Genomic DNA, 21,614 nt, shown 5'->3' with positions numbered 1-21,614 from the left:
CTGAGGATAAAGCTGTTAAAAGGCTAATGCTGTTGGGAGAGGTAATACATTGACTTAAAACTCACTTGAGACTGGGTTTCCACAGGAGAGAGAACAGCGCTAGCAATGTGCGCCTGATGGAGAAAAGGATATATTTTGTGGGCTGGGCCAGTGCCTCTCGACTTGAGTGTACATCTGAATCATCTCTTCAAATGACAGGTCTGACTCAGAGGTTGCAGGCGTGCCTCTAGATTCTGCATTTCTGAGATGCTCCCGGTGATGCCTGGCTCCTGGCCTGGGGGCCACACTCTGAGCAGGGAGGGGCCGGAAGGACTCTCTGCTCATCAGCCGGCCTCCCTGGGGAGTGAAGAGCAGGGCGTAGGCTGAGCCAGAAGCAGGGCGGGCAGTGGAGAAGATGAGGTCAGGGGCGGGGGGCAAAGCCTCCCATCGCCAGTGATAACAGACACTATGCTAGGGACACACAGACCTGGAGACTGGGGCAGACATCCTCACAGCCAGGTAACTCTTCGTGCTCCTCCTGTTGCTGGCTTTCTTGGGCACGGTACACACAGGGTCAGAAAATCAGGCTGGGCAGCAACTTCTGTCTCTGCAGGACAACCAGGGAGGAATGACTCCTTGAAGAAAGGCCCGCACTCCTCCTTTGGCCCCGTCTGGCCCTGTGGCTGCCTGCACAGCTAACTGCATACCAGCCTGGGCTTTGGAATCAGACGTGGGTCTGAGTCCTGGCTTTGTCACCGACTCTCTGTGACCGTAAACACGTTCCGCGTCTTCTGCAAACTTTAGTTTCTGCATCTATGAAGTAGAGAGAATATTAGTACCAAAACACTAGGGTTATTGTAAAGGCTACTGAAACACAGAGGCATTAGTACCCGGCACGTCATAAATCCTCAACAAATGCTAGTTTTTCTCTCCCTCCTCCTTACGATTATTGTAATAATTTGACTTGACAAATCCTTCTCACAGGTGTCACCTCTCCCTCTTCTTCCTGTGACTGCAGCCACCTGCTCCGTTTTCCTGTTTTGTGGCCCTGCATTTCCTCAATCTTGGGGCACTAATCCCAGCAGACAGAGCTTCAGGTTGTGGACTGAGCCGCAGGCCAGCGAGCAAAGCGGAGGAGCCCGGATTTCTAGCTCGGGGACCGCACTTGGTTGGCCTTGAGCTGTCCTGGGGCCCCACTAACATCAGGTCCCCACGTCACACCTTAGCAACAGGGTCCTCTCCACCTCTCTTCTCCTTCCCCGGCATTTATGACAGGTTCCCTCCGGTATATTCACATAAAATTCTGGGATTTCACGTGCTTCTTGGGGAGTCAAATGCACGAATGCAGAATCAGCGTGCACCCTGAGAAGTGTAACCATCATGGAGCGAGCTACGACCTCTGCTTGGGGAGTGTGGGGAAGATTTCACAAGGCAGCAGCCTTTCCACTGGTCTTTCAAAGATAAAAAGGAGTTCGTTGGGTCAGTACTAGGCCTGGTCATAACGTGACCAGCCGTCCCACTTTGTTGGAGACTAAGGGCTTTTCTGGGTTGCAGGATTTTTGTTACTAAAACCAGGACAGTCCCAGGCAAACCAGAGTGGCTGGTTACCCTACGAGTTCATCACGATGATGTCTGGATCTTGAGAGTCTTCTTCTCTTTCATCAGTTATGTGAGAGCGTGTAGTCTGTGGCTGGGACCCTGAGATCTAATTCTAGAACACGGGAGACTTCCTGCCTGGAGCGGCACCAGCTCTCAGAGTTGCAACCCTTTTGTCCCTCTCCTGGGTGCTGGGACCTGTCTTGATTACCTGCTTCAACTGGGTCGGTCTGTCTTTAAGTCAGTGCTTCTCAGAGTTGGTCCTTGAATCCTTGTGCTAAGAAGGGGGACCCAGGCTTGGGGCTTAATGCCGTCTTGAAATCCTTAATAACTTTATGTTTGAGTTTGTGTTTTGTAAGTGAAGTCCAGTCCATCACGGAGTGTGTGCTGGCTCATGGGCCATCCTGCCTCCCAGACAGGTTCTAGGCCACCTGCTCCCCCAAGTCCTGGTGCCTCGATTCCTCCAGTCCTCTTCTTCCCTGACCCCACCCTGCCACCCTTTGGCTGGGGTCTGGGAGCAGGTGCAGGGAAGGCTGGCTGCATGCACACCGTGAGGAGGAGGGGCAGGGCGGAGCTATCTCCATCCCAAGCTAGCAGAGCAATGGGCGACTTGACAGGGATGAGCCTCTTGTCCATCCTGCATCCAGGTACCAAGCTCATCCCAGTGTGGAGGTTCCAATCCCTTGGGGATCGTCTGTCTGTGTGAGTTGGGTGGTGGGCCCATGAGAAGGGGAGGGAAGGGGAGATTGACCTCGCCCTTGACCAGGGCACGGTGCGTCACGTCCACCCAGCAGCGGTCAGGAGGGGATCCTGGCGTGTGCACAGCCAGTGGCAGAGTGGTCCCTGTGCGGGTCTGCATTCACCCTTGCCCAAGGGAGTGCAACATTAAATAGCAAATAAAAGTTACCATGATGGGTCAAGAGAGGAACTGTGGAAGAAAGGAAAAAGCACATTTTAGTACCTTTGAAAGCACTTTTTTCCTGCCTTTAACCAAGGACCCCTGTGTTTTCATTTTGCTCTGAGCTCTGCAAATGGTACAGCTGGCCTTGCTTCTAGGCCTCACTGCAGACCTACTGAACTGGAAGGTCTCGAATTGTAGCCTGGGAATCTTCACTGTGACACAGCCCCAGGTGCTTCTAATGCACACCTAAGTCTGAGGGTGCAGCAGTGACATTTTGCCCCTAGTTTGGCCGAATGTCCAGAATTGATCTTGTCTTCTCTCAGCCACTGTCATCCTCTATGGCCAGTGTAGGTAGTCTGGGTGATAAAAGAAAGAACCCAACCCCTTTGAAATCTCAACCTCCACCACCATTAATTTCCAACTTAGCAGGAACAGCAGGGCCAAATTGGCCTGAACCAGGGTCCTCTCAGCGTCAGCACCTCTGCATTCCTGGCTCAGCAGGATTCCCAGTTCTTCTTTTTTAATTTTTTTTGCAGTACGCGGGCCTCTCACTGTTGTGGCCTCTCCCGTTGCGGAGCACAGGCTCCGGACGCGCAGGCTCAGCGGCCATGGCTCACGGGCCCAGCCGCTCTGCGGCATGTGGGATCTTCCCGGACCGGGGCACGAACCCATGTCCCCTGCATCGGCAGGCGGACTCTCAACCACTGCGCCACCAGGGAAGCCCCCCAGTTCTTCTTCCAGGCTCAAGACAGGGCCGCACCTGCCCGTGTCTTTGAAGGAAGGTTTGGCGGCAGGACCAGCCTTGGTGCATGACATACCACATTCCCTTCCTGCCTCAGTGGCGTTCCAGACATACAGACTCCATTGGTTTGTGTCCCTGTGTGGGGAGGACATGGAGCAGGGTCCACCCTCAAGAGACATGTCACACGGACGAGATGCAAACAGATGTGTAGTTTTGAACCACTGAGATTTTGGTGTTGCCACTGCAACACAACCAGCCCACTCCAATGGACCGGGCTCCATTCTAATGACTGTGACTCTCTAAGCATTTTCAAGTCCTTAACTGTAAAGCAAAAGGCGGGTGCACAGAGCTTCCCTCATTGATTTCCTGGAATGGGAGAGAGAAAAGCAAGGATTTCCCTTTAGAAGTCCCTGAACAGAAACTTCGATTCTGTTGATGAGATAATCCCACGTGCCCATCCTCAGGCCTTTGTGCCCTCCCACCCACACCAGCAGTTTCAAGAAGTGACCAGTCGCAGACTTGGCTCATGGAAAGGTCTTGCCACCCTGAGAGGAACACCGAGAAAGGAAGGTGCCAGAGGTTACGAGGTCATGGAGCTGTAAGGCAGGAGCGGGATCGAGCCGTCCAAATGGACAGTTTCAAGCTCGGAGTGTTTTCCCGGATTTGGGGTGGATTGATTCCCTGGGGCCCATTAGTTGAATTGCAGTTCAAGTGGAATCAGCTTTCTTTCCTTGCAAGTCTGGCAGTGAAGAGACCCACGTGTCTTAGCCAGTGGGAATGAAGAGAAAAAATCCCTCTCCATTACGGGCGGCCCGAACCACAAGAAAACAATTCCTTCTAGGGTGCCTGTGCACGCTGGCGTCTGCATTTATAAGGATCACCCCGGTCAGGGCATCTCCCCGCCTCCCGAACAAGAGGCCACTCCTGCTGCCAGCCTGGAACCAGGGCGCAAGGTGCTCGTGGACATTTCGAATGGTTCCTTGAGATTTTCGCCAAGTCACTTGACCAGGACAGGAGGCAGTATATATTTTGTGATGACTAAAGGCTGATGTTCCATTTAGGTTTGTATTGTCTTATCTCCTTGGGAAGCAGTTGTTGGAGGATTTTAGAGATATGGTCCCCACTTGGAGATGAGCGCACAGCGTGTTATGAACTGTGCCCCTCTCGTGCTTTATTCTTCTATCTCCCCCGTCATCCTCAGTTCCCACTCCTGTTCCATGGCCCTTCGCAAGCATCTGTTCTAACATCTTTGCTACTTAATCTGAAGCTCACTTGTGCCCTTAAGATGCGCTCACTTCCACGGGTTAGGTCCTCACATGTGCCGGGCTCTGCGCTGAGTGCAATGCGGGCATCGGCTCTTTTACCCCTCACACCAGCCCTCTGTGGGTCGTGGTCACCGACATTCCTCCCTCCACCTGGGTCACGCTGCCAGCCTCTATCTGGCCCCTCTTCTGGGTGGTGAGTGTGAATCAGGAGCTGGTCATGCACGGCTCTGTCCTGTCCCTTGAGATCAGGTGTCCAGAGGCAGGCATATGCCCTTCTCTGCTTCTCCTGCCTGAGACACATGGGCCACCGGCCCGGGACATCTCACCTGGCGGTCACCGTCAGCAGACACAACCTGTGTCCTCCAATATAAGCTTCACCAGAAATAAAGGCGATATTTTGTCCCCATTGCCCTTCTTCCTTTGTCTTACTTCTCAATTGGTTCTGAGCCAGATAGGGAAGAGGGATGCTTTTTATTGGGCCCTTTCAAACACTCCCACTTTAAGTACTGTTATTATTCCTTTTTACACATGAGGGTACCAAGGCATAAAAAGATGAAGGGAATCGCCCGGATTGCACAGCTCAGAGCCTGGAGCGAGACATTCTGGCCCCAACACTGGCCATGTTATGTTCATGTTATGAAGGTTCATTGATGCTGTCTGTGTATCTATTTCCTTGATTCTCACCACTACGTGGTTGGTATTTGTAGGGTCATTAGTTAGATTGTCTTTCACGTTGATTTTATTTAATAGAATATTGCCTGGGGGAGTCATATGTGGGTGTAAATGAGGTGCACCAAAAGTTACATCAGATATTTAGAACTTATTTTGCATTTTTTTTCCCAGAAAAATTTATAAATAAGGAGCTCTAAGCTATGCCTTAAAACCCGCTTAGTCCCTAGTGTTATAATAGTGTCATATTCCACATTTGCAAGACGGGTGGTATAAACCTTATGGTATAATCCTCCCCACTCTGTGTAGCTTCTGAGGTATGGGGAGAAAAGGGGCGCCAGATTGGGGAAGAAAGACCAGGGAGTAAGAGAGTGGGGAAGGGGCAGAAGTGGACCCCCCAGGAAGTGAGGGGGTGGGCAGGCCATTGTGTGGCATTTGGATGATGGAACTTTGGGGCTCCACACACCCTCCAGCTCCAGACTCTCCTTTCCGGAGCCTGGCCGCTCACCCCCGTCTACCATCTTCAGATCCAGACCTCATTCCTGGCGAGGTGGCCAGATTGCTTTTAGTGGGATGGTTCCTGCTGGCACTTAAGGTGTTTTTCCCACGTCAGTCCCCTTCTCCACCAGTGGGCAGAGCGGGTGTGTGCTGCGCCCCTGCCCACCAGGCGTGCCTGGAGCTGATTAGCCCAGTTCTTCCGTTTAACCCACCTGCGGTGGACGATCTGTCTGGCTGCCCTACCCACTTCCCTGGCTCGTGTTCCACTTCTCATCCTCTCTGGGGCGGGCTTGAATCCCTGCCCTAGTTCCTAACAGTGTCTTGCCCGGAGGAGCTGGATTTCAGGAAACTGAGGCTCTAAGTTCAGCTCGCTCACCCAAGGTCATCTGGTTCCCCACTGATTCTGAGCCAGGCACAGCACTCTCCAGTTCTCCTGATGCCCGTCAGCCTGGCCACACTGCTCTCCGCTGCCCAGCCACTGTCCCTCACCCACCCCACTCTGACCCTTCACACCCAGGCCTCCCATTCGCCCTGCTATGAAGGATGCCTGCTCGGGGTCCTTGCGGGAGCCAGAGCATTAAGTGGGAGCATTTGGGACACAGGAGGCCGTCTCATGTCCAGATCCGAGAGTTCAGCTGGGGATGCACCTTTTTATCACAGTGAAAGTGACTTTGAGCATCCCGTTTTTTGCCAAGTAAGTGCAATCCTCAGGGCTTTGGCCGACTACCAGCGCCACCCTGATGCAGGCCAAGCGCGGGCCCTGGCCTGGCCTACAGCTACCTGTAGCAGAGTGTTCCTGCTGCAGTTCGTGAGTGGGCAGGATAATCAAGCTCACATCCTGTATTTACAGGCTGTGTGCACTTGAGCCGGGAGTATTTATTTAATTACTCCTGGGATGGGTGTTTTAAAGGAAAAGTACAGTGTTCCAGAAAGCATCGAACACAGATATCTCCCTGAAGGGGGGAAACTGCATTGAGACCTACAGTTTCCACAGGAATCAGCGGCTCCAGAGGGCCAGGATGAGGCTTCAGTTGGGTCACATTGAGTTGAGGTGGTGGTGAGGTATCTCACGTGGAGATTAACTAGGCTGTTGGGTCCGAAGCTTATGTGAGAAGTCTGTGCTACAGGTATAAATCGGGAGTCAGTGGTGTAAGATGGAAATAGCGTGGAGTGAGGTGAGAGAAGGCTGAGAACTGAACTCTGGGTGAACTAGAGGAGAGGTGAGGAAGGGGGACACTCCACCCTTTGCTGAAGTGTGGCTGCAGCGGGAAGAAGGAGGTAGGTGGACCTAGAGGAGGGTTTGGATGGAGGGAGAGGAATTTTCTTGACTTCGGATGGAAGAGTCAGTTGAAAGCTGATGGCTGGAGGGTATTATGCTTAGTGAGATAAGTCAGACAGAGAAAGACAAATACTATATGTTTTCACTAATAGTTGGAGCCTAAAAAATGAAATGAGTGAATATAATTAAATAGAAACAGATTCACATATACAAAGAATAAACTAGTGGTTACCGTTGGGAAGGGGGTGGGGTAGGGGCAAGATAGGAAAAGGGGATTAAGAGGTACAAACTACTGGGTATAAAATAAATAACAATCAAAGGTGTAAGGTGCAACATAGGGAATATAGCCAATATTTTGTAATAACTTTATAAGGAATATAATCTATAAAAGTATTGAATCATTATGTTGTACACCTGAAACTAATAGAATATTGTAAGTCAACTGTACTTTAATTAAAAAATAAATACCTAAGATAAAAGCTGATGGGAAGGATCCAAGAGAAGGCAGGAGGGGAATGAGATCCAGAGCGCAGAGGGAGGAGGCTCCTGTGCCGTTGGTCCAGAGGGAAGGGAGGAGGATGTGCAGATGCAAAAGTGCTCATGTATTTGGGATGGGAAGGCAAGGGATTCCTTTTCGATAGTTCTAATTTTACTGGTGAAAGAGAAAAAGTCGCCTGTGAAGGTGGAAGGAGAGGACGTGGGGTAGTGGGTGAGGATCTAAGGATCGTAGAGAATCAGGTTCAGGAAGTGGGCAGAAGCAAAGGAGGCAGCTCAGTCAGAATCACAGGTCCCTCTGCGAGGACAGAGCTGTGGCTGAATGCTGGTTGCTGCATGGTGATGTCACAGTCAGCCCGGATCCTGGACTCAGTATGTCCCTGCTGGGGTCAACCACTGTCCCCAGAAGCCAGAGGGGGCTGCCATATTTGTTGCTTCTAGAAACAATTCTTCAGTGTCCCTGCCTTTTTGTATCATTTGCTCTAGATGCAAAATCTCGGAAGGAGACATCCAATTCACTGAGCCTGGGTCAGGTACCCGTGCTGCCTTACCTGCCAGGAGAGCTGGAAAAACTGGCATTTTCAGCTTCTAAAGGTGGATTCATAAGGTGGGAAGGGCATTTGGATCCTCAGAAGTCCAACCTACAAAAGACAAAACCTCCAGCAGGGCCCTTTCTCCAGCCTCCTCACCCAGAACTGGCAGTGATCTTCTTCAGGGTGGAGGTTGATGCCTCTTCAGGTGCATGGTCTCTCTCCTTATTTGGGTTTGTTATTGTGACAACCAATAAAATACCCCAGATGGTGATACCATCCATTTGGAGAACTGCCACGCTAGGGGATTTAGTGTTCAGAAAGTAAGGACAGCTTTTGGCCAAAGGACAAGTTCTAAGATGAATATTTAATCTATAGCCCAGCTGAGTTGAAACCACACTTCAGCCTAAACCTCATTCCAAAAAAAAAAAAAAAAAGCTGACTAATAAAAATGACTCTGCTGAGTCAATTTAAGTGACCAGCCTTATGCTTTACAGATATGCACAGCTATTGTCAAAAAGGTCTCCCAAGTGCCCTGCCATTAATAAGAGCAATGGAAACACAGCCAAAGGAAAATTTTAGCTTCAGGTAACACTCAGATTTAGCCATGGATGCTAAATCTCAGGAAAGATGTCACAGGGAGAAAGAAGAGATGTGACTGAAATTAGGAAAGGACCATTACCAGTGCAGGCTAGAAATGAGAATACCCTTTAGGGAGAAAGGTATTGGCCAAGAGGAGGACTGGAACATTATGAAGGATGTGGACTCAGTTATGAAAAATGATGAGAAATAACATCATTTAGAATCTGATTTAGGGTAAATCATCATTGAGCAATACTTTGCTGAACTTTATCACAGTGTGAGTCCCCTGTAGAAATCAATATATTTTTTAGGAGTTGTTGAGTTAAAAAAATTTAGATAGATTAAAGGAGGAATTAGATAACTTGGTTTGCTCGTGACCAAAGTTGAGTTAGTTAAATCTCTTTGCCTTGGAAGAACAAGATTATCATTGCCCTTGTCCTGTATAGTTTGTCAGACAAATTCTTAGGCTGTTTATCAGTTCAGTGAGTGAAGTAAATGTCATACCCAATTTTATTATAAATTAGAAAAAAAAAAAAGCGTGAATGAGGGCAAGTGGGTTTTATAGGGAGAATCAGGTCCTGGACAAAAAAAATTTCCCTGACAGTTGAGTGTAGCTGTAAAGCGTTGGATAAAATATTAGACTTCATTGTGAAATTGAGCTCAGTTCTTGGATTCCAGTGGGCTTCAACTTATTTAAAATCACCACCAAATCTATCGGTAAATTGTTAGTTGTGGATAAAACGCTCTTGAGTAACATATGTTAGTTTCAAGCTCTGCCCTTTGAGTCTACTTGGGGAATAATAACGTCCACAAGGACTGAAAACCATGCTATATGTCTTCAATCTCTTTTTTCCTCCAGAGTTAAGGATTCATCAGTCATAAAATACAGATGCAAATGGTTCACCTTCTCCTTGTCTTTTGATTTTTTTCTTGAAATCTTCCATTAAAAAATAGCGGGCTTGTCAGTTTCCAAGTTATTGGAGTGATCCAACACTTTAGACTCGATTTTGGTTCAGGATTTTTATTTCTCAGGTTATTGTAGTTATTTTTAATGAGGAAGTGAGATACTTTAATTCTCTTCCCCTTTCCAGTTCCTACCCTAATCCTTGCCTCCTGCTGACTTAAATCTTAGTTCATTAAAAAGAACCTAGGGAGATGTGGTGTTGGTATTTAAATTCTGGGCAGGCTGTCATTTGGGATAAATGGTAGAAATCTGTGCTACCCCAAAGGGTAGGTGGGGGAATTATGAGGAAAAGTTTCCAGGACAGCGAGGAAACGTGTAGTGACCCAAACTTAGCAATGCAGTGGGTCTTCTTTCCTCTCAAAAGGAGATTCTAGCGTGAAGGTTCTTACCCTGGGTGAGAGATTGACCTGGGACCTCTTGAGTCCCTTCCTGTAAGTTTCTGGAATGATCGACCTTCCCTCAACGGTGAGCAGGTGCTTTTGGGAAACAGTAAGAGGACCTGAAGGACACGGTGACTTTCCTCCTAAGCACTCTCTTTTCGATGGTGCCAAGTTCTGGGTTTTATAGGACAGGGTGATGATAAACCCGAAAGAAAGAAATGCCCTCGCCAAGCCATTGGCCGATGTGCTCTTCGCACCAGGATTAAAAGGATCCTTTTTCAGGCCAGCTGAGTCATATTTTCATCACTGGCCTTGATCGTTTAATGAGGATTGTACTTCATTTTATAAGAAGTTTTCACACAAGTTTACTAAAATGGAGTTTAATTCCATTTGACCTGCATAGTTCCTTCTCAATTAAAAAGTTTCTATAGGGACTTCCCTGGCGGTGCAGTGGTTAAGACTCTGCGCTCCCAATGCGGGGGGGCCCGGGTTCAATCCCTGGTCAGGGAACTAGATCCCACATGCATGCTGCAACTAAGAGTTCGCATGCCACAACTAAGGAGGCAGCCTGCAACTAAGACCCAGTGCAACCAAATAAATAAATAAATATTTTTAAAAGTTTTTATAAAATTAGCTCATTAGATAAGTTTTTCAAATGGGCATCAACCTTAAAGGAACTATAACTGTTTGATTCTGTATCTTGGGACTTATTTTTCTTAACTCTTATTTGTATTTTTACATGGATAGTAGGAACGTTTGTAATTTAGTTAATAAAAATAAGTGTTTCAAAATGTCTCTCCATGGGTTACTTATTAATGACAAAGGTAGAAAGATAACTTTGTAAAGGGGAAATCTGGCGTAACTCTTCTCAAGCAAGTGATCAAACACAGCAACACTGATAACAGGACAACCTGGCATCGCGTGCTCCCTGGCATGATGCCATGAGAAGAGGATGTCCCATGGGTAGTAATCCTGCCAGAATGTTTACCCTGAATCAGATAATGAGAAAATAATCAAACACATTCAGATGGGGGAACATTCTGTTATGGAAAGATGCCAATGTCAGGAAAGAAAAATCGTGGGAGGACTGCTCTAGATTAAAGGAGACAAGAGACTTGGCAAGTAAATGCTATATAGAACCCTTAATTGCATCCCGGATTGGAAAAATGCAATGGGCAGTATTAAGAGAATCAGGGTAATTCTAATATGTACAGTGTGTTATGTAAGATTTTTGTATGAATGGTAAAAGTTCCTAGGCATCAACATGTTGAGTTTATGTAGAAGAAATGTCCGTGTTCTTGGGAGGTACATGGTGAAATATTTAGGGTTGAAGCATAATGATATCTGAAACTTGCTTTCAAAGGTTAAAAAAAGGTGTGTGTGTGTTGTGTAGACAGAGAGAGAGAGAGAAAGTACGAACGTGGCAAAATGTTAACAGTTGGTGAATCTAAGCGAAAAGTGTAGGGATATTCATTGTACTGTTCTTTGAGCTTTCCTATAGGTTTGAAAATTATGCCAAATTATAAGTTGGAAGAAGCAAATCAGGAAACACTGCATTGTGGAACAGTATGTTTATCAAATTGTAAGGCTATGATAATAGATTTATTTCACATTATAACTTAGACTCTTTTGGAGGAGAGAGTGCTGTTTAGTTGAGTAAGAAGCTAATTTTGGACGTGACTTTAAATACATGTGCATAATATTTTGCAGTTTCACATGTCCCATTTATTAAATTTCATTGCAATTCAATGACATTTATTAAGCATCTACTCTGAGGAAACAGGAGTGATTGAGACACAAAGATGTCAGTCTAGTGGAAATGACACATGAAAACACATGTATGCCACAGAGCATAGTAAGTGCTCTTTTAGATGGAGGATGTAAGATTTCTATGAAGTGGATACTACTGTCCCTCACCTATGTACTTAAATATCTTTTTTGATTGTTTTATGTTATTATTTTATGCACAAGGAAATAAAGTCGCAAAATGCTTCAGTGATAGAGTCACATGGCTGGTGGGGGGCAGAGCAAAGTTTTGCCACCAGGAGTTGATTCTCCTCTGCCATTAGCAGTCCACTGCCGAGCACGGCACCCAACGGTGCTAACTGGAGCCCACTTCCCAAACTCGGTGGTGACTGCACAACTTTAATATTCATCCATTCATTCATGGCATTTATTGAACAGCTACTACCTGCATCTGGGAAGGCCATGGAATGAGATAGATGCTGGGCTGTAGGAGCTGGAATCTCAGAGGCTTCAGCTTGAGGAACAGAAAGGGCTGGCTTGTCTCACCTGCTCCCCCTGAAGGCTTTTGAAGTCAAAGTGCCTCTTGCTGCACCTTTTATGACTATTATCTGCTTCATTAAAACATTATTTAAAAGGCTACTTTGTACCTCCATCTAAATGCTCATCAGCAAAGGTCAAGCCATCTTTAGCTTGTTTCAGAAGCATGTGGAGAGAGGATGACAACTCAATCCTTCTCGGTCACTTTTCCCTCCTTACCTTAACTCCCAAACGTTATTTCTCCGAAAATGCACAGCTTGGCCTTTGCTTTTCTGCTTCTAGTGACTCCACTGCCCGGTGCTCTCTTGTTTCGTAAAGGGCCCTCATTTACATCCATGCGTCTCAAGGGTCACTCAGGCGTGCTTTGAAGTATGTTGAGTGATCACAGAGCAAACATAAGTAATCGATAACAGGGGTTTAGCAGAGGAGCCATTTAGAAGGCACAGCATTTAAAATTATCAAGAAGAAGAGAATAAATCCATACCTGTTGGTTTAACATGCGTGAACCCCCTGTGAACCTGCTCCGGAGGCCGCCTCTCAGCACCATTTTGAATCTATACATCGAGGGGAGATTGGCTGCAGAGCTGGAGTGCTTGGTAAGAAGCCACTGCAAGGTGCACCACAGTGGTAGGGAGAGAGAAACGGGGTCTGTCAGTGCAGGTGGGCTCAGCGAGAATGAAAGGCAGCCTCCCAGTGTCAGGGCACGTAATCCTGTGCTGAGGAATCTCAGAATCAAGTTCCTAAGACGAAAATGGGAGGGAAGCATCTTGGAGTGGAAAGTCCTGTCTGGTAGGTGCTGCAAGATGAGTTGGTGGAATCCCAGAGCTTATTCAATTAGGTCCGGGTGGCAGGTTGATGTAACATGCAGAGGGGACACACTGTGGCATGCCTCCGCTTGCTGCTAGATGTGGGATTTTTAACTGATGTGCTGCCTTAAAGGGATCACGTGTTATCTCAGACAGGATGAAACAAAACAAAGAGAGGTGCCCTCTGAGCTCCCAAGGCTATTTCATGTATGGGGATTTGTACTAGCAGAAAGTGCAGCTTTAGAAACCAACGCGCTCAAATGACCATCGAGATGTATTGTCAGATAGCTCCCTACCTCTGGGCTCCCTGTAATGGACTTTTAGCATATTTGGAAATAAAGGTGTTTAGAACTTCTTTGACAGTTATTTTCCCCAGGATGAAACAGGTTAAATGTTAAGTATCTGTCAGGTTCAGTGGCATTGCTAATGATCAGGGAGTGGAATATACAAAGGTGGTGGACTTTTATACCCACAAGATGTGGACACATTATTTCACCTCTCGAAGTCACACATTCCTCATCTGTAAAGTGGGCTTAATAAAATCCCACTTTCATTGTGAGAATGTTTCTGAGGTGCTTGACATAGTACCTAGAACATAGTAACCATTAGGTCACACGCTATTAAATAAATAGGGTTTTTAGGGGACATGCTATGATGATAGGATTTTGATGGAAGAGATTAAGAATGTTTTAAATGATTCCTGTATCCAAAAATGTTTTTTTTTTTGTGGTACGTGGGCCTCTCACTGTTGTGGCCTCTCCCGTTGCGGAGCACAGGCTCTGGACGCGCAGGCTCAGCGGCCATGGCTCACAGGCCCAGCCGCTCCGCGGAATGTGGGATCTTCCCAGACGGGGGCACGAACCCGTGTCCGCTGCATCGGCAGGCGGACTCTCAACCACTGCGCCACCAGGGAAGCCCAAAAATGTTTCATTTGTATTCTCTCTTACATATCTAAAAGCAGTCTTATTTTGATGTGGTCTAAGAGAGATGTGCAGTCCTTAGGGAAATATATTTGTTCTGATTTTCTAAACTGGGAGTTCTTGGATTTCCTATGAATTCCTTCACTATGTAATAATAGTACATGTATTCTGGAAATTATTTCTCCCTCCTTTAGGTATTGCTTTATGGTTTTCAGAGTACCTTAAATTCCTAACTAGCTTTTTTTTTTTTTTAGCATCTTTATTGGAGTATAATTGCTTTACAATGTTGTGTTAGTTTCTGCTGTATAACAAAGTGAATCAGCTATACGTATGCATATATCCCCATCTCCCCTCCCTCTCACGTCTCCCTCCCACTCTCCCTATCCCACCCCTCTAGGTGGTCACAAAGCACCGAGCTGACCTCCCTGTGCTATGCAGCTCCTTCCCACTAGCTATCTGTTTTACATTTAGTAGTGTATATATGTCAATGCTACTCTCTCACTTTGTCCCTTCGTCCCAGCTTACCGTTCCCCCTCCCTGTGTCCTCAAGTCCATTCTCTATGTCTGCATCTTTATTCCTGTCCTGCCCCTAGGTTCATCAGAAAGTTTTTTTTTTTTTTTTTAGATTCCATATATATGTGTTAGCATACCGTATTTGTTTTTCTCTTTCTGACTTACTTCACTCTGTATTACTTCACTCTGTATGACAGACTCTAGGTCCATCCACCTCACTACAAATGACTCAATTTCGTTTCCTTTTATGGCTGAGTAATATTCCATTGTATATATGTGCCACATCTTCTTTATCCATTCATCTGTCGATGGACACTTAGGTTGCTTCCATGTCCTGGCTATTGTAAATAGTGCTGCAATGAACATTGTGGTGCATGTCTCTTTTTGAATTACGGTTTTCTCATGGTATATGCCCAGTAGTGTGATTGCTGGGTCATATGGCAGTTCTATTTTTAGTTTTTTAAGGAACCTCCGTACTGTTCTCCATAGTGGCTGTATCAATTTACATTCCCACCAACAGTGCAAGAGGGTTCCCTTTTCTCCACACCCTCTCCAGCATTTATTGTTTGTAGATTTTTTGATGATGGCCATTCTGACCGGTGTGAGGTGATACCTCATTGTGGTTTTGATTTGCATTTCTCTAATGATTAGTGATGTTGAGCATCCTTTCATGTGTTTGTTGGCAATCTGTGTATCTTCTTTGGAGAAATGTCTATTTAGGTCTTCTGCCCATTTTTGGATTGGGTTGTTTGTTTTTTTGATATTAAGCTGCATGAGCTGCTTGTGTATTTTGGAGATTAATCCTTTGTCAGTTGCTTCATTTGCAAATATCTTCTCCCATTCTGAAGGTTGTCTTTTCGTTTTGTTTATGGTTTCCTTTGCTGTGCAAAAGATTTTAAGTTTCATTAGGTCCCATTTGTTTATTTTTGTTTTTACTTCCATTTCTCTAGGAGGTAGGTCAAAAAGGATCTTGCTATGATTTATGTCATAGAGTGTTCTGCCTATGTTTTCCTCTGAGTTTTGTAGTGTCTGGTCTTACATTTAGATCTTTAATCCATTCTGAGTTTATTTTTGTGTATGGTGTTAGGAAGTGTTCTAATTTCATTCTTTTACATGTAGCTGTCCAGTTTTCTCAGTACCACTTATTGAAGAGGCTGTCTTTTCTCCATTGTATATTCTTGCCTCCTTTACCAAAGATAAGGTGACCATATGTGCGTGGGTTTATCTCTGGGCTTTCTATCCTGTTCCATTTATCTATATTTCTGTTTTTGTGCCACTACCATACTGTCTTGATTGCTGTAGCTTTGTAGTATAGTCTGAAGTCAGGGAGCCTGATTCCTCCAGCTCCATTTTTCTTTCTCAAGATTGCTTTGGCTATTCGGGGCCTTTTGTGTTTCCATACAAATTGTGAAATTTTTTGTTCTAGTTCTGTGAAAATGCTATTGGTAGTTTGATAGGGATGCATTGACTCTGTAGATTTTCTTGGGTAGTACAGTCACTTTTACAATGTTGATTCTTCTGATCCAAGAACATGGTATATCTCTCCATCTGTTTGTATCATCTTTAATTTCTTTCATCAGTGTCTTATAGTTTTCTGCATACAGGTCTTTTGTCTACTTAGGTAAGTTTATTCCTAGGTATTTTATTCTCTTTGTTGCAATGGTAAATGGGAGTGTTTCCTTAATTTCTCTTTCAGATTTTTTGTCATTAGGAATGCAAGAGATTTCTGTACATTAATTTTGTATCCTGCTACTTTACATGAGGTTGGATCATTTTTTTCCAAGGATGGGTAGAAAATCTGAGAGTGTTAATCTGAACCTAGGGAAGCAGATTTTTCAAGGTCAAAGAGCAAGTGTTTGAGACAAAACTGGCTGAACTTAGGGTTTCAGTAATTGGTGTGACAATTCTTCCTTCCACAGAGAAGTAAGCAAAGGGGCTTCTTAGAGCAAAGGATAATCTCTGTGACCAAGATCAGTGGTTCTCAAAGTGCAGTTGAGAACCCATGGGGTTCCCAAGACCTTTCAGGACGTCCACAAGCTCTTAAGTCCTTTTTCCTATTACAGATCTATGGGAGGCCAGATTTTCTTCAAATACTTCAAACAAAACAACGTTATTACAACAAACTGAAGAAGTGGCTATGAGAGTCCAGCTGTTTTCTATGAAGGCAGACATTGAAAGAGATTTTAAAAATGTAAATCAGAGCCACTCTTCTCACTATAATTTTTATGTTTTGGAAAATATAGTATTTTTTTCATAAAATATGGTATTTATGTTAAAATGTAATGGTTTATTATTTTAAATGAATTAGTAAGATGTATTTTAAAAATTTCTCAGCCTTAATTTTAATATGGCATTTCTTAATTAATAGACATAGCCCACGTAAGGAAAAACTTTTGAAAGTCGTCCATAATTTTTAAAAATGTAAAGGTATCTTGAGACTAAAATTTGAGAACAATTTGCCCTAGAGATTTTGGCTTCTAGTGTCGAGTTGGGAACATTCACAATCAAGTAGTAGCTCTGAGACTTTAAAAAATATATATGGGGGCTTCCCTGGTGGCGCAGTGGTTGAGAGCCCGCCTGCCGATGCAGGGGACATGAGTTCGTGCCCCAGTCCGGGAAGATCCCACATGCCGTGGAGCGGCTGGGCCCGTGAGCCATAGCCGCTGAGCCTGCGCGTCCGGAGCCTGTGCTCTGCAACGGGAGAGGCCACAACGGTGAGAGGCCGGTGTACCGCAAAAAAAAAAAAAAAATATATATATATATGTATATATATATATGTATATATATATATACATATATATATATATATATGTATGACTCTTACCATACTATTGTATGTGAAAAATATACAGATGAAAATCCCTTATTTTTTTTCCCTAAGAATTAAAAGGATCCCACAGGGTCTGAGTACTGCCTCTCTCTCTAACTAGATGAGCTCATTGTTCAAATGGCTCTACTGGGCTAGTTAATAAGGTGGCAGAGTCTTCTTCTGAAAGTCACTGTGGAATCTCTTCCTTGTGGTTGGGGAGTGGGGGGGTGGGGATAATCCTCAGTTCTTAACATGTTAGCAGATTTGTTTAACACCCATGTTCATTGTCATGAAGAATGAACTCATACTAGGCACTTTGCTAAGCATATAGACTCTCAGGGTTCACAAGTCAAGCCAGATATAAGTTTTGAGGGAAGGGGGTGGGAGTGGACTGCAGGGACTCCTGGGGTCCATCATGGAGGCATACTGGGATTCAAGAGTGGGAGGATGAAGAAACTGGACCAAAGCCGCACTTCATGTCTCCCATACGTTTGCATCGTCCTGGCCGTGGGCTAAGAGTGATGAGGATGAACAAGAAAATCAGTAAGAGGGAGAGAAATCAGGAAAAGAGGGGGTGAGTGGAGATGGCACAGGAGAAGGAGGTGCTACACTCTACCAAGCAGCCGCTCAGGTCTCAGTTCTGCAGCCGTGAGCTCTCCAAGATCTGGAACCAGCGCTGTGTCACTCACGGGAGACGCTCAGGGCTGTACTACCGGCTCTTGCTCCTGGAAGAGCTTAGCCCACGATGATTGTTGTTTGACATCAGACTTCTCTGAATGTACAGACTTGAGGGTGCTGTGTAGGCTGGTTGAAACTCAAGGGTATAATGATTAAGATGTGACAAAGATTAATGGATAGATTCGGTGGAAAGAGAAAAAATGGTTATTTTGGTTTTGAGCATGATAAGCTTGAGAGACTGCATCCAATTAGAGATGTCCAGTAGGCAGTTAGAAATGGGATCTGGATCTTGGGAGAGGTGTGGCTAGATGTGTTGCCTTGGGAACCAGCATCATATAGAGATGATGGAGGGTGTGGACAGATGCGGCGACTTGAGTAACTGTGTGTCCTTTGCTTTATCAGCTTTTCCAGGTGGCCTATATTTTAATCAAATTTGCAAATTCTCCTCGCCCTGATCTTTGGGTCTTGGAAAGATCCGTCGACTTCGGAAGCACCTACTCACCTTGGCAATATTTTGCTCGTAAGTAATCTAGCCTACCATGTTATGAGGGGTTTGAATTATTGGCAGCAGATCAAGACTGTGGGTGTAAGTAGAAAATTAGTCTCTCAGTGCGGCTAGTCAGGGGCTGGTCAATTTTAACTTTCTAGGTTACCCTTGGAACATCCCTATTTCTCAAGCGCACTTGCATGAATTCCAAGGATACACATGTATAACTGGGGTTGAAACACCTCTTATGATAATGGTTCTTGCTACTATTTAGGGGGAAGCAGTGTACCTATAACTGGGCCATAGCTTCAGTCCATTTCCTTTTTTAAAATATATATATATATTTAAAATTTTATTTATTGTCTTTATTTATTTTTAGCTGCGTTGGGTCTTCGTTGCCGCATGTGGGCTTTCTCTAGTTGCTGCGAGCGGGGGCTACTCTTTGTTGCAGTATGTGTGCTTCTCATTTTGGTGGCTTCTGTTGTGGAGCACGGGCTCTAAGCGCACGGGCTTCAGTAGTTGTGGCACGAGAGCTCAGTAGTTGTGGCGTATGGGCTTAGTTGCTCCACGGCACGTGGGATTTTCCTGGACCAGAGATCCAACCTGTGTCCCCTGCATTGGCAGGCGGATTCTTAACCACTGCGCCACCAGGGAAGTCCCTATTTTTAAAAATATTTTATTTATTTATTTGGTTGTGCCAGGTCTTAGCTGCAGCAGGGGGGGGCTCCTCAGTTGAGGCATGTGGGCTCTTAGTTGTGGCAATTCATGTGGGATCTAGTTCCCTGACCAGGAAGCAAACCCAGGCCCCCTGCATTGGGACCGTGGAGTCTTAACCACTGCGCCACCAGAGAAGTCGCAGTCCATTTCCTTTTATGTAGAATTAGGAACTAAGCTCCATCTTTATGGATCCTGCCTTTCACATTACTTACCTTGACCTTGTCTTTTTCACTAATGAAGAATGTCTGGGTCTCTGAACCCTGTGACAAATTGAGGTGGACAGGAATTTGGCTTACAAAGGCATTGGGTTTTCCAGGAATGCTCCTTAGAGGGTAAACTTGCCTAATGAGGAATGAGGATTTAGAACCATATCTCCAGACATTTCTCTTGAAAATCACGTGGCCTGAAATGGCTTGGTATTTTCTTTCGTGAATTAAGAATTTCATTCTAAGCTTCCATCTAAAAATCTTAAATGCTCCTCTGTCCTTTCCCTTTTCATGTATATTCTTAAGTAAACATAAGATTTCTTAAGAGATTTACAGCAAGATGATAATTTTTATTTTACAGTACTAACATGTTTCCCTCCTAGATTCTAAAGTAGACTGTTTGGAACAGTTTGGACAGGAAGCAAATAGGGCGATCACGCGAGACGATGATGTACTTTGTACTACTGATTACTCCCGGATCGTGCCATTGGAGAATGGTGAGGTAAGTAGATTTGGGAGGGCTTGAGAGATAGGACTCAGAAGTGAACATGAAGATGCCACATTTTTCATAATTGTGAAACTTGCACTTTCAAGGAAATCTAACATAGATGGAAAGGAATCACGTCGAAGACTCCCAGATTGAGTTGGGTTGGAAATCATTTTTTTTAAATTGAGGTATAATTGACATTGCACATTCTATTTGAGGTCTAATTTTCCTTGGGAATTCAGGATTCTGGATTCACGGCCCACAGGTCTTGAACTCTTTTTTTCTGGTGGACTATTTAGAAAGTGGGTCACTGGTGATTGTGGTGAAGCACCCTCCCACTGCTTCACAAGCACATTACCTCCCCTAAGAGTGGGGAGAGGAGGGGTTGGTGGCAGAACTAATCCCTGATCCTTTTTGGCAGGATGGGCATCATCTGTAGGGGAGAAAACAATTGCTGTCTCATTGGGGTTGCATGTGGTCCTTGTGAAGTCAGCCAGGCTGTTGTTAGGGAAGATGAGAAAAGAGAGTAGGGAAAATCAGAGAAGCATCCCATGGAATGAGTTTCAAATGAACTTCTTTAAAGGACGTCAGTCTCGTTCTCCTTAGGTAGAGAGATCTTTCTTGAGCAGCTGTATCTAGTATCTTCCAGGGATCGGTCAGTGTTTCATGTCTCAGTAACTGGTTGGGACTTGGACTTCATCGCCTCAAGCTTTAAAACAAAACCTGGGGGACTTCCCTGACGGTCCAGTGGTTAAGACTTCACGATTCCACTGCAGGGGGTGCAGGTTCGATCCGTGGTCGGGGAACTAAGATCTCACACGCTGCGCGGTGTGGCCAAAAAAAAAAAAAAAAAAAAACACCTAAACCTGGGTTTTTTTTTTTTTTTTTTTTTTAAACCTGGGTTTTATATAGACTTTTTTTTGTCCTGTTCACTGTCAACTTTATATCCAAAGACTTCCTTTTTTCACCCTCTTTTGGGATTTTAGATTACTTTAGCTTTGTTTCGTTGATGCAGCTTGACAAAAATTGTTTCTTTATATTTGTAGATTTTAATGTTACACTTTGAACATTTCATAGTGTGTATAGCCCCACAATGACAGTGATAGAACAAAGGGTTTGTAAATGAAATGATTTACAAAACCTGAAAGCCCAGGTTTTGAAACATCTAATGACTCAAAGAAACCAAGTAAGTGTTCGGGGGCATGTGAGTTATTTTTAGTTACTTGCAGCTAAATTTTGATAAAAGGACTTTTTTCCCCCTCTATGTGTGTGTGGTTCTTTTAGGTTGTGGTGTCCTTGATAAATGGTCGTCCAGGCGCAAAAAATTTTACTTTCTCTCACACCCTGAGGGAGTTCACCCAGGCAACGAACATCCGCCTGCGTTTTCTCCGAACCAACACTCTTCTGGGACACCTCATCTCCAAAGCACAGAGAGATCCAACCGTCACCCGGCGGGTGAGTAATGCTTTGACGGGCCAAGACAGCAGCTTTTGGTACCCTGATGGTATCAAGTTCATTGCCTCGAACTCCTTCAAGTAAACTTTTATAGCCAGTAATGTCATAGGCGTAAGAGTCGTTCTTGTCTGAAATATTAGGTATAGCTTAGAAGTTTGGTGGTTAAAGACAAATCATATTCAGAGAAGATGAAAGGCAAAAGAGGACAGCCATCCTGGTATTAGTCTGCTCTTATAACAAATAATCCCCAAGTCTCGGAGGCGAACACAATAAAGGTTAATTTTTTGCTCATGTCACGGTCTAATGTGGGTCAGCAGGTGGGATCAGCTCCACACAGTTATTCAGGGAACCAGGCTGTTTCTCTGTAGAGGCA

General features: G+C 45.1%; 1 protein-coding gene across 6 annotated transcripts in view; it reads left to right on the top strand.

Annotated features, from left to right (window-relative positions):
* The window catches only part of LAMA3 (laminin subunit alpha 3), a 242,767-nt gene that overhangs the window by 34,907 nt on the left and 186,246 nt on the right, over nucleotides 1–21,614 (top strand). For all 6 annotated transcript variants that reach the window (XR_004485306.2, XR_007471729.1, XM_004273749.4 and 3 more), the window contains exons 3-5: nucleotides 18,292–18,409; nucleotides 19,683–19,801; nucleotides 21,071–21,241. Coding sequence is in view for 4 of the 6 variants with exons in the window: in XM_004273749.4 (XP_004273797.1) it covers nucleotides 18,292–18,409; nucleotides 19,683–19,801; nucleotides 21,071–21,241 (408 nt within the window). In the remaining 2 variants the exon portion in view is untranslated. The remainder of the gene's footprint in view (nucleotides 1–18,291; nucleotides 18,410–19,682; nucleotides 19,802–21,070; nucleotides 21,242–21,614) is intronic.

Source organism: Orcinus orca, chromosome 15 (assembly GCF_937001465.1).
Source record: "Orcinus orca chromosome 15, mOrcOrc1.1, whole genome shotgun sequence".
Lineage (NCBI taxonomy): Eukaryota > Metazoa > Chordata > Mammalia > Artiodactyla > Delphinidae > Orcinus > Orcinus orca.
The sequence above is the reverse complement of the archived record's forward strand: the minus strand, read 5'-3'. Positions and strand labels throughout refer to the sequence as shown.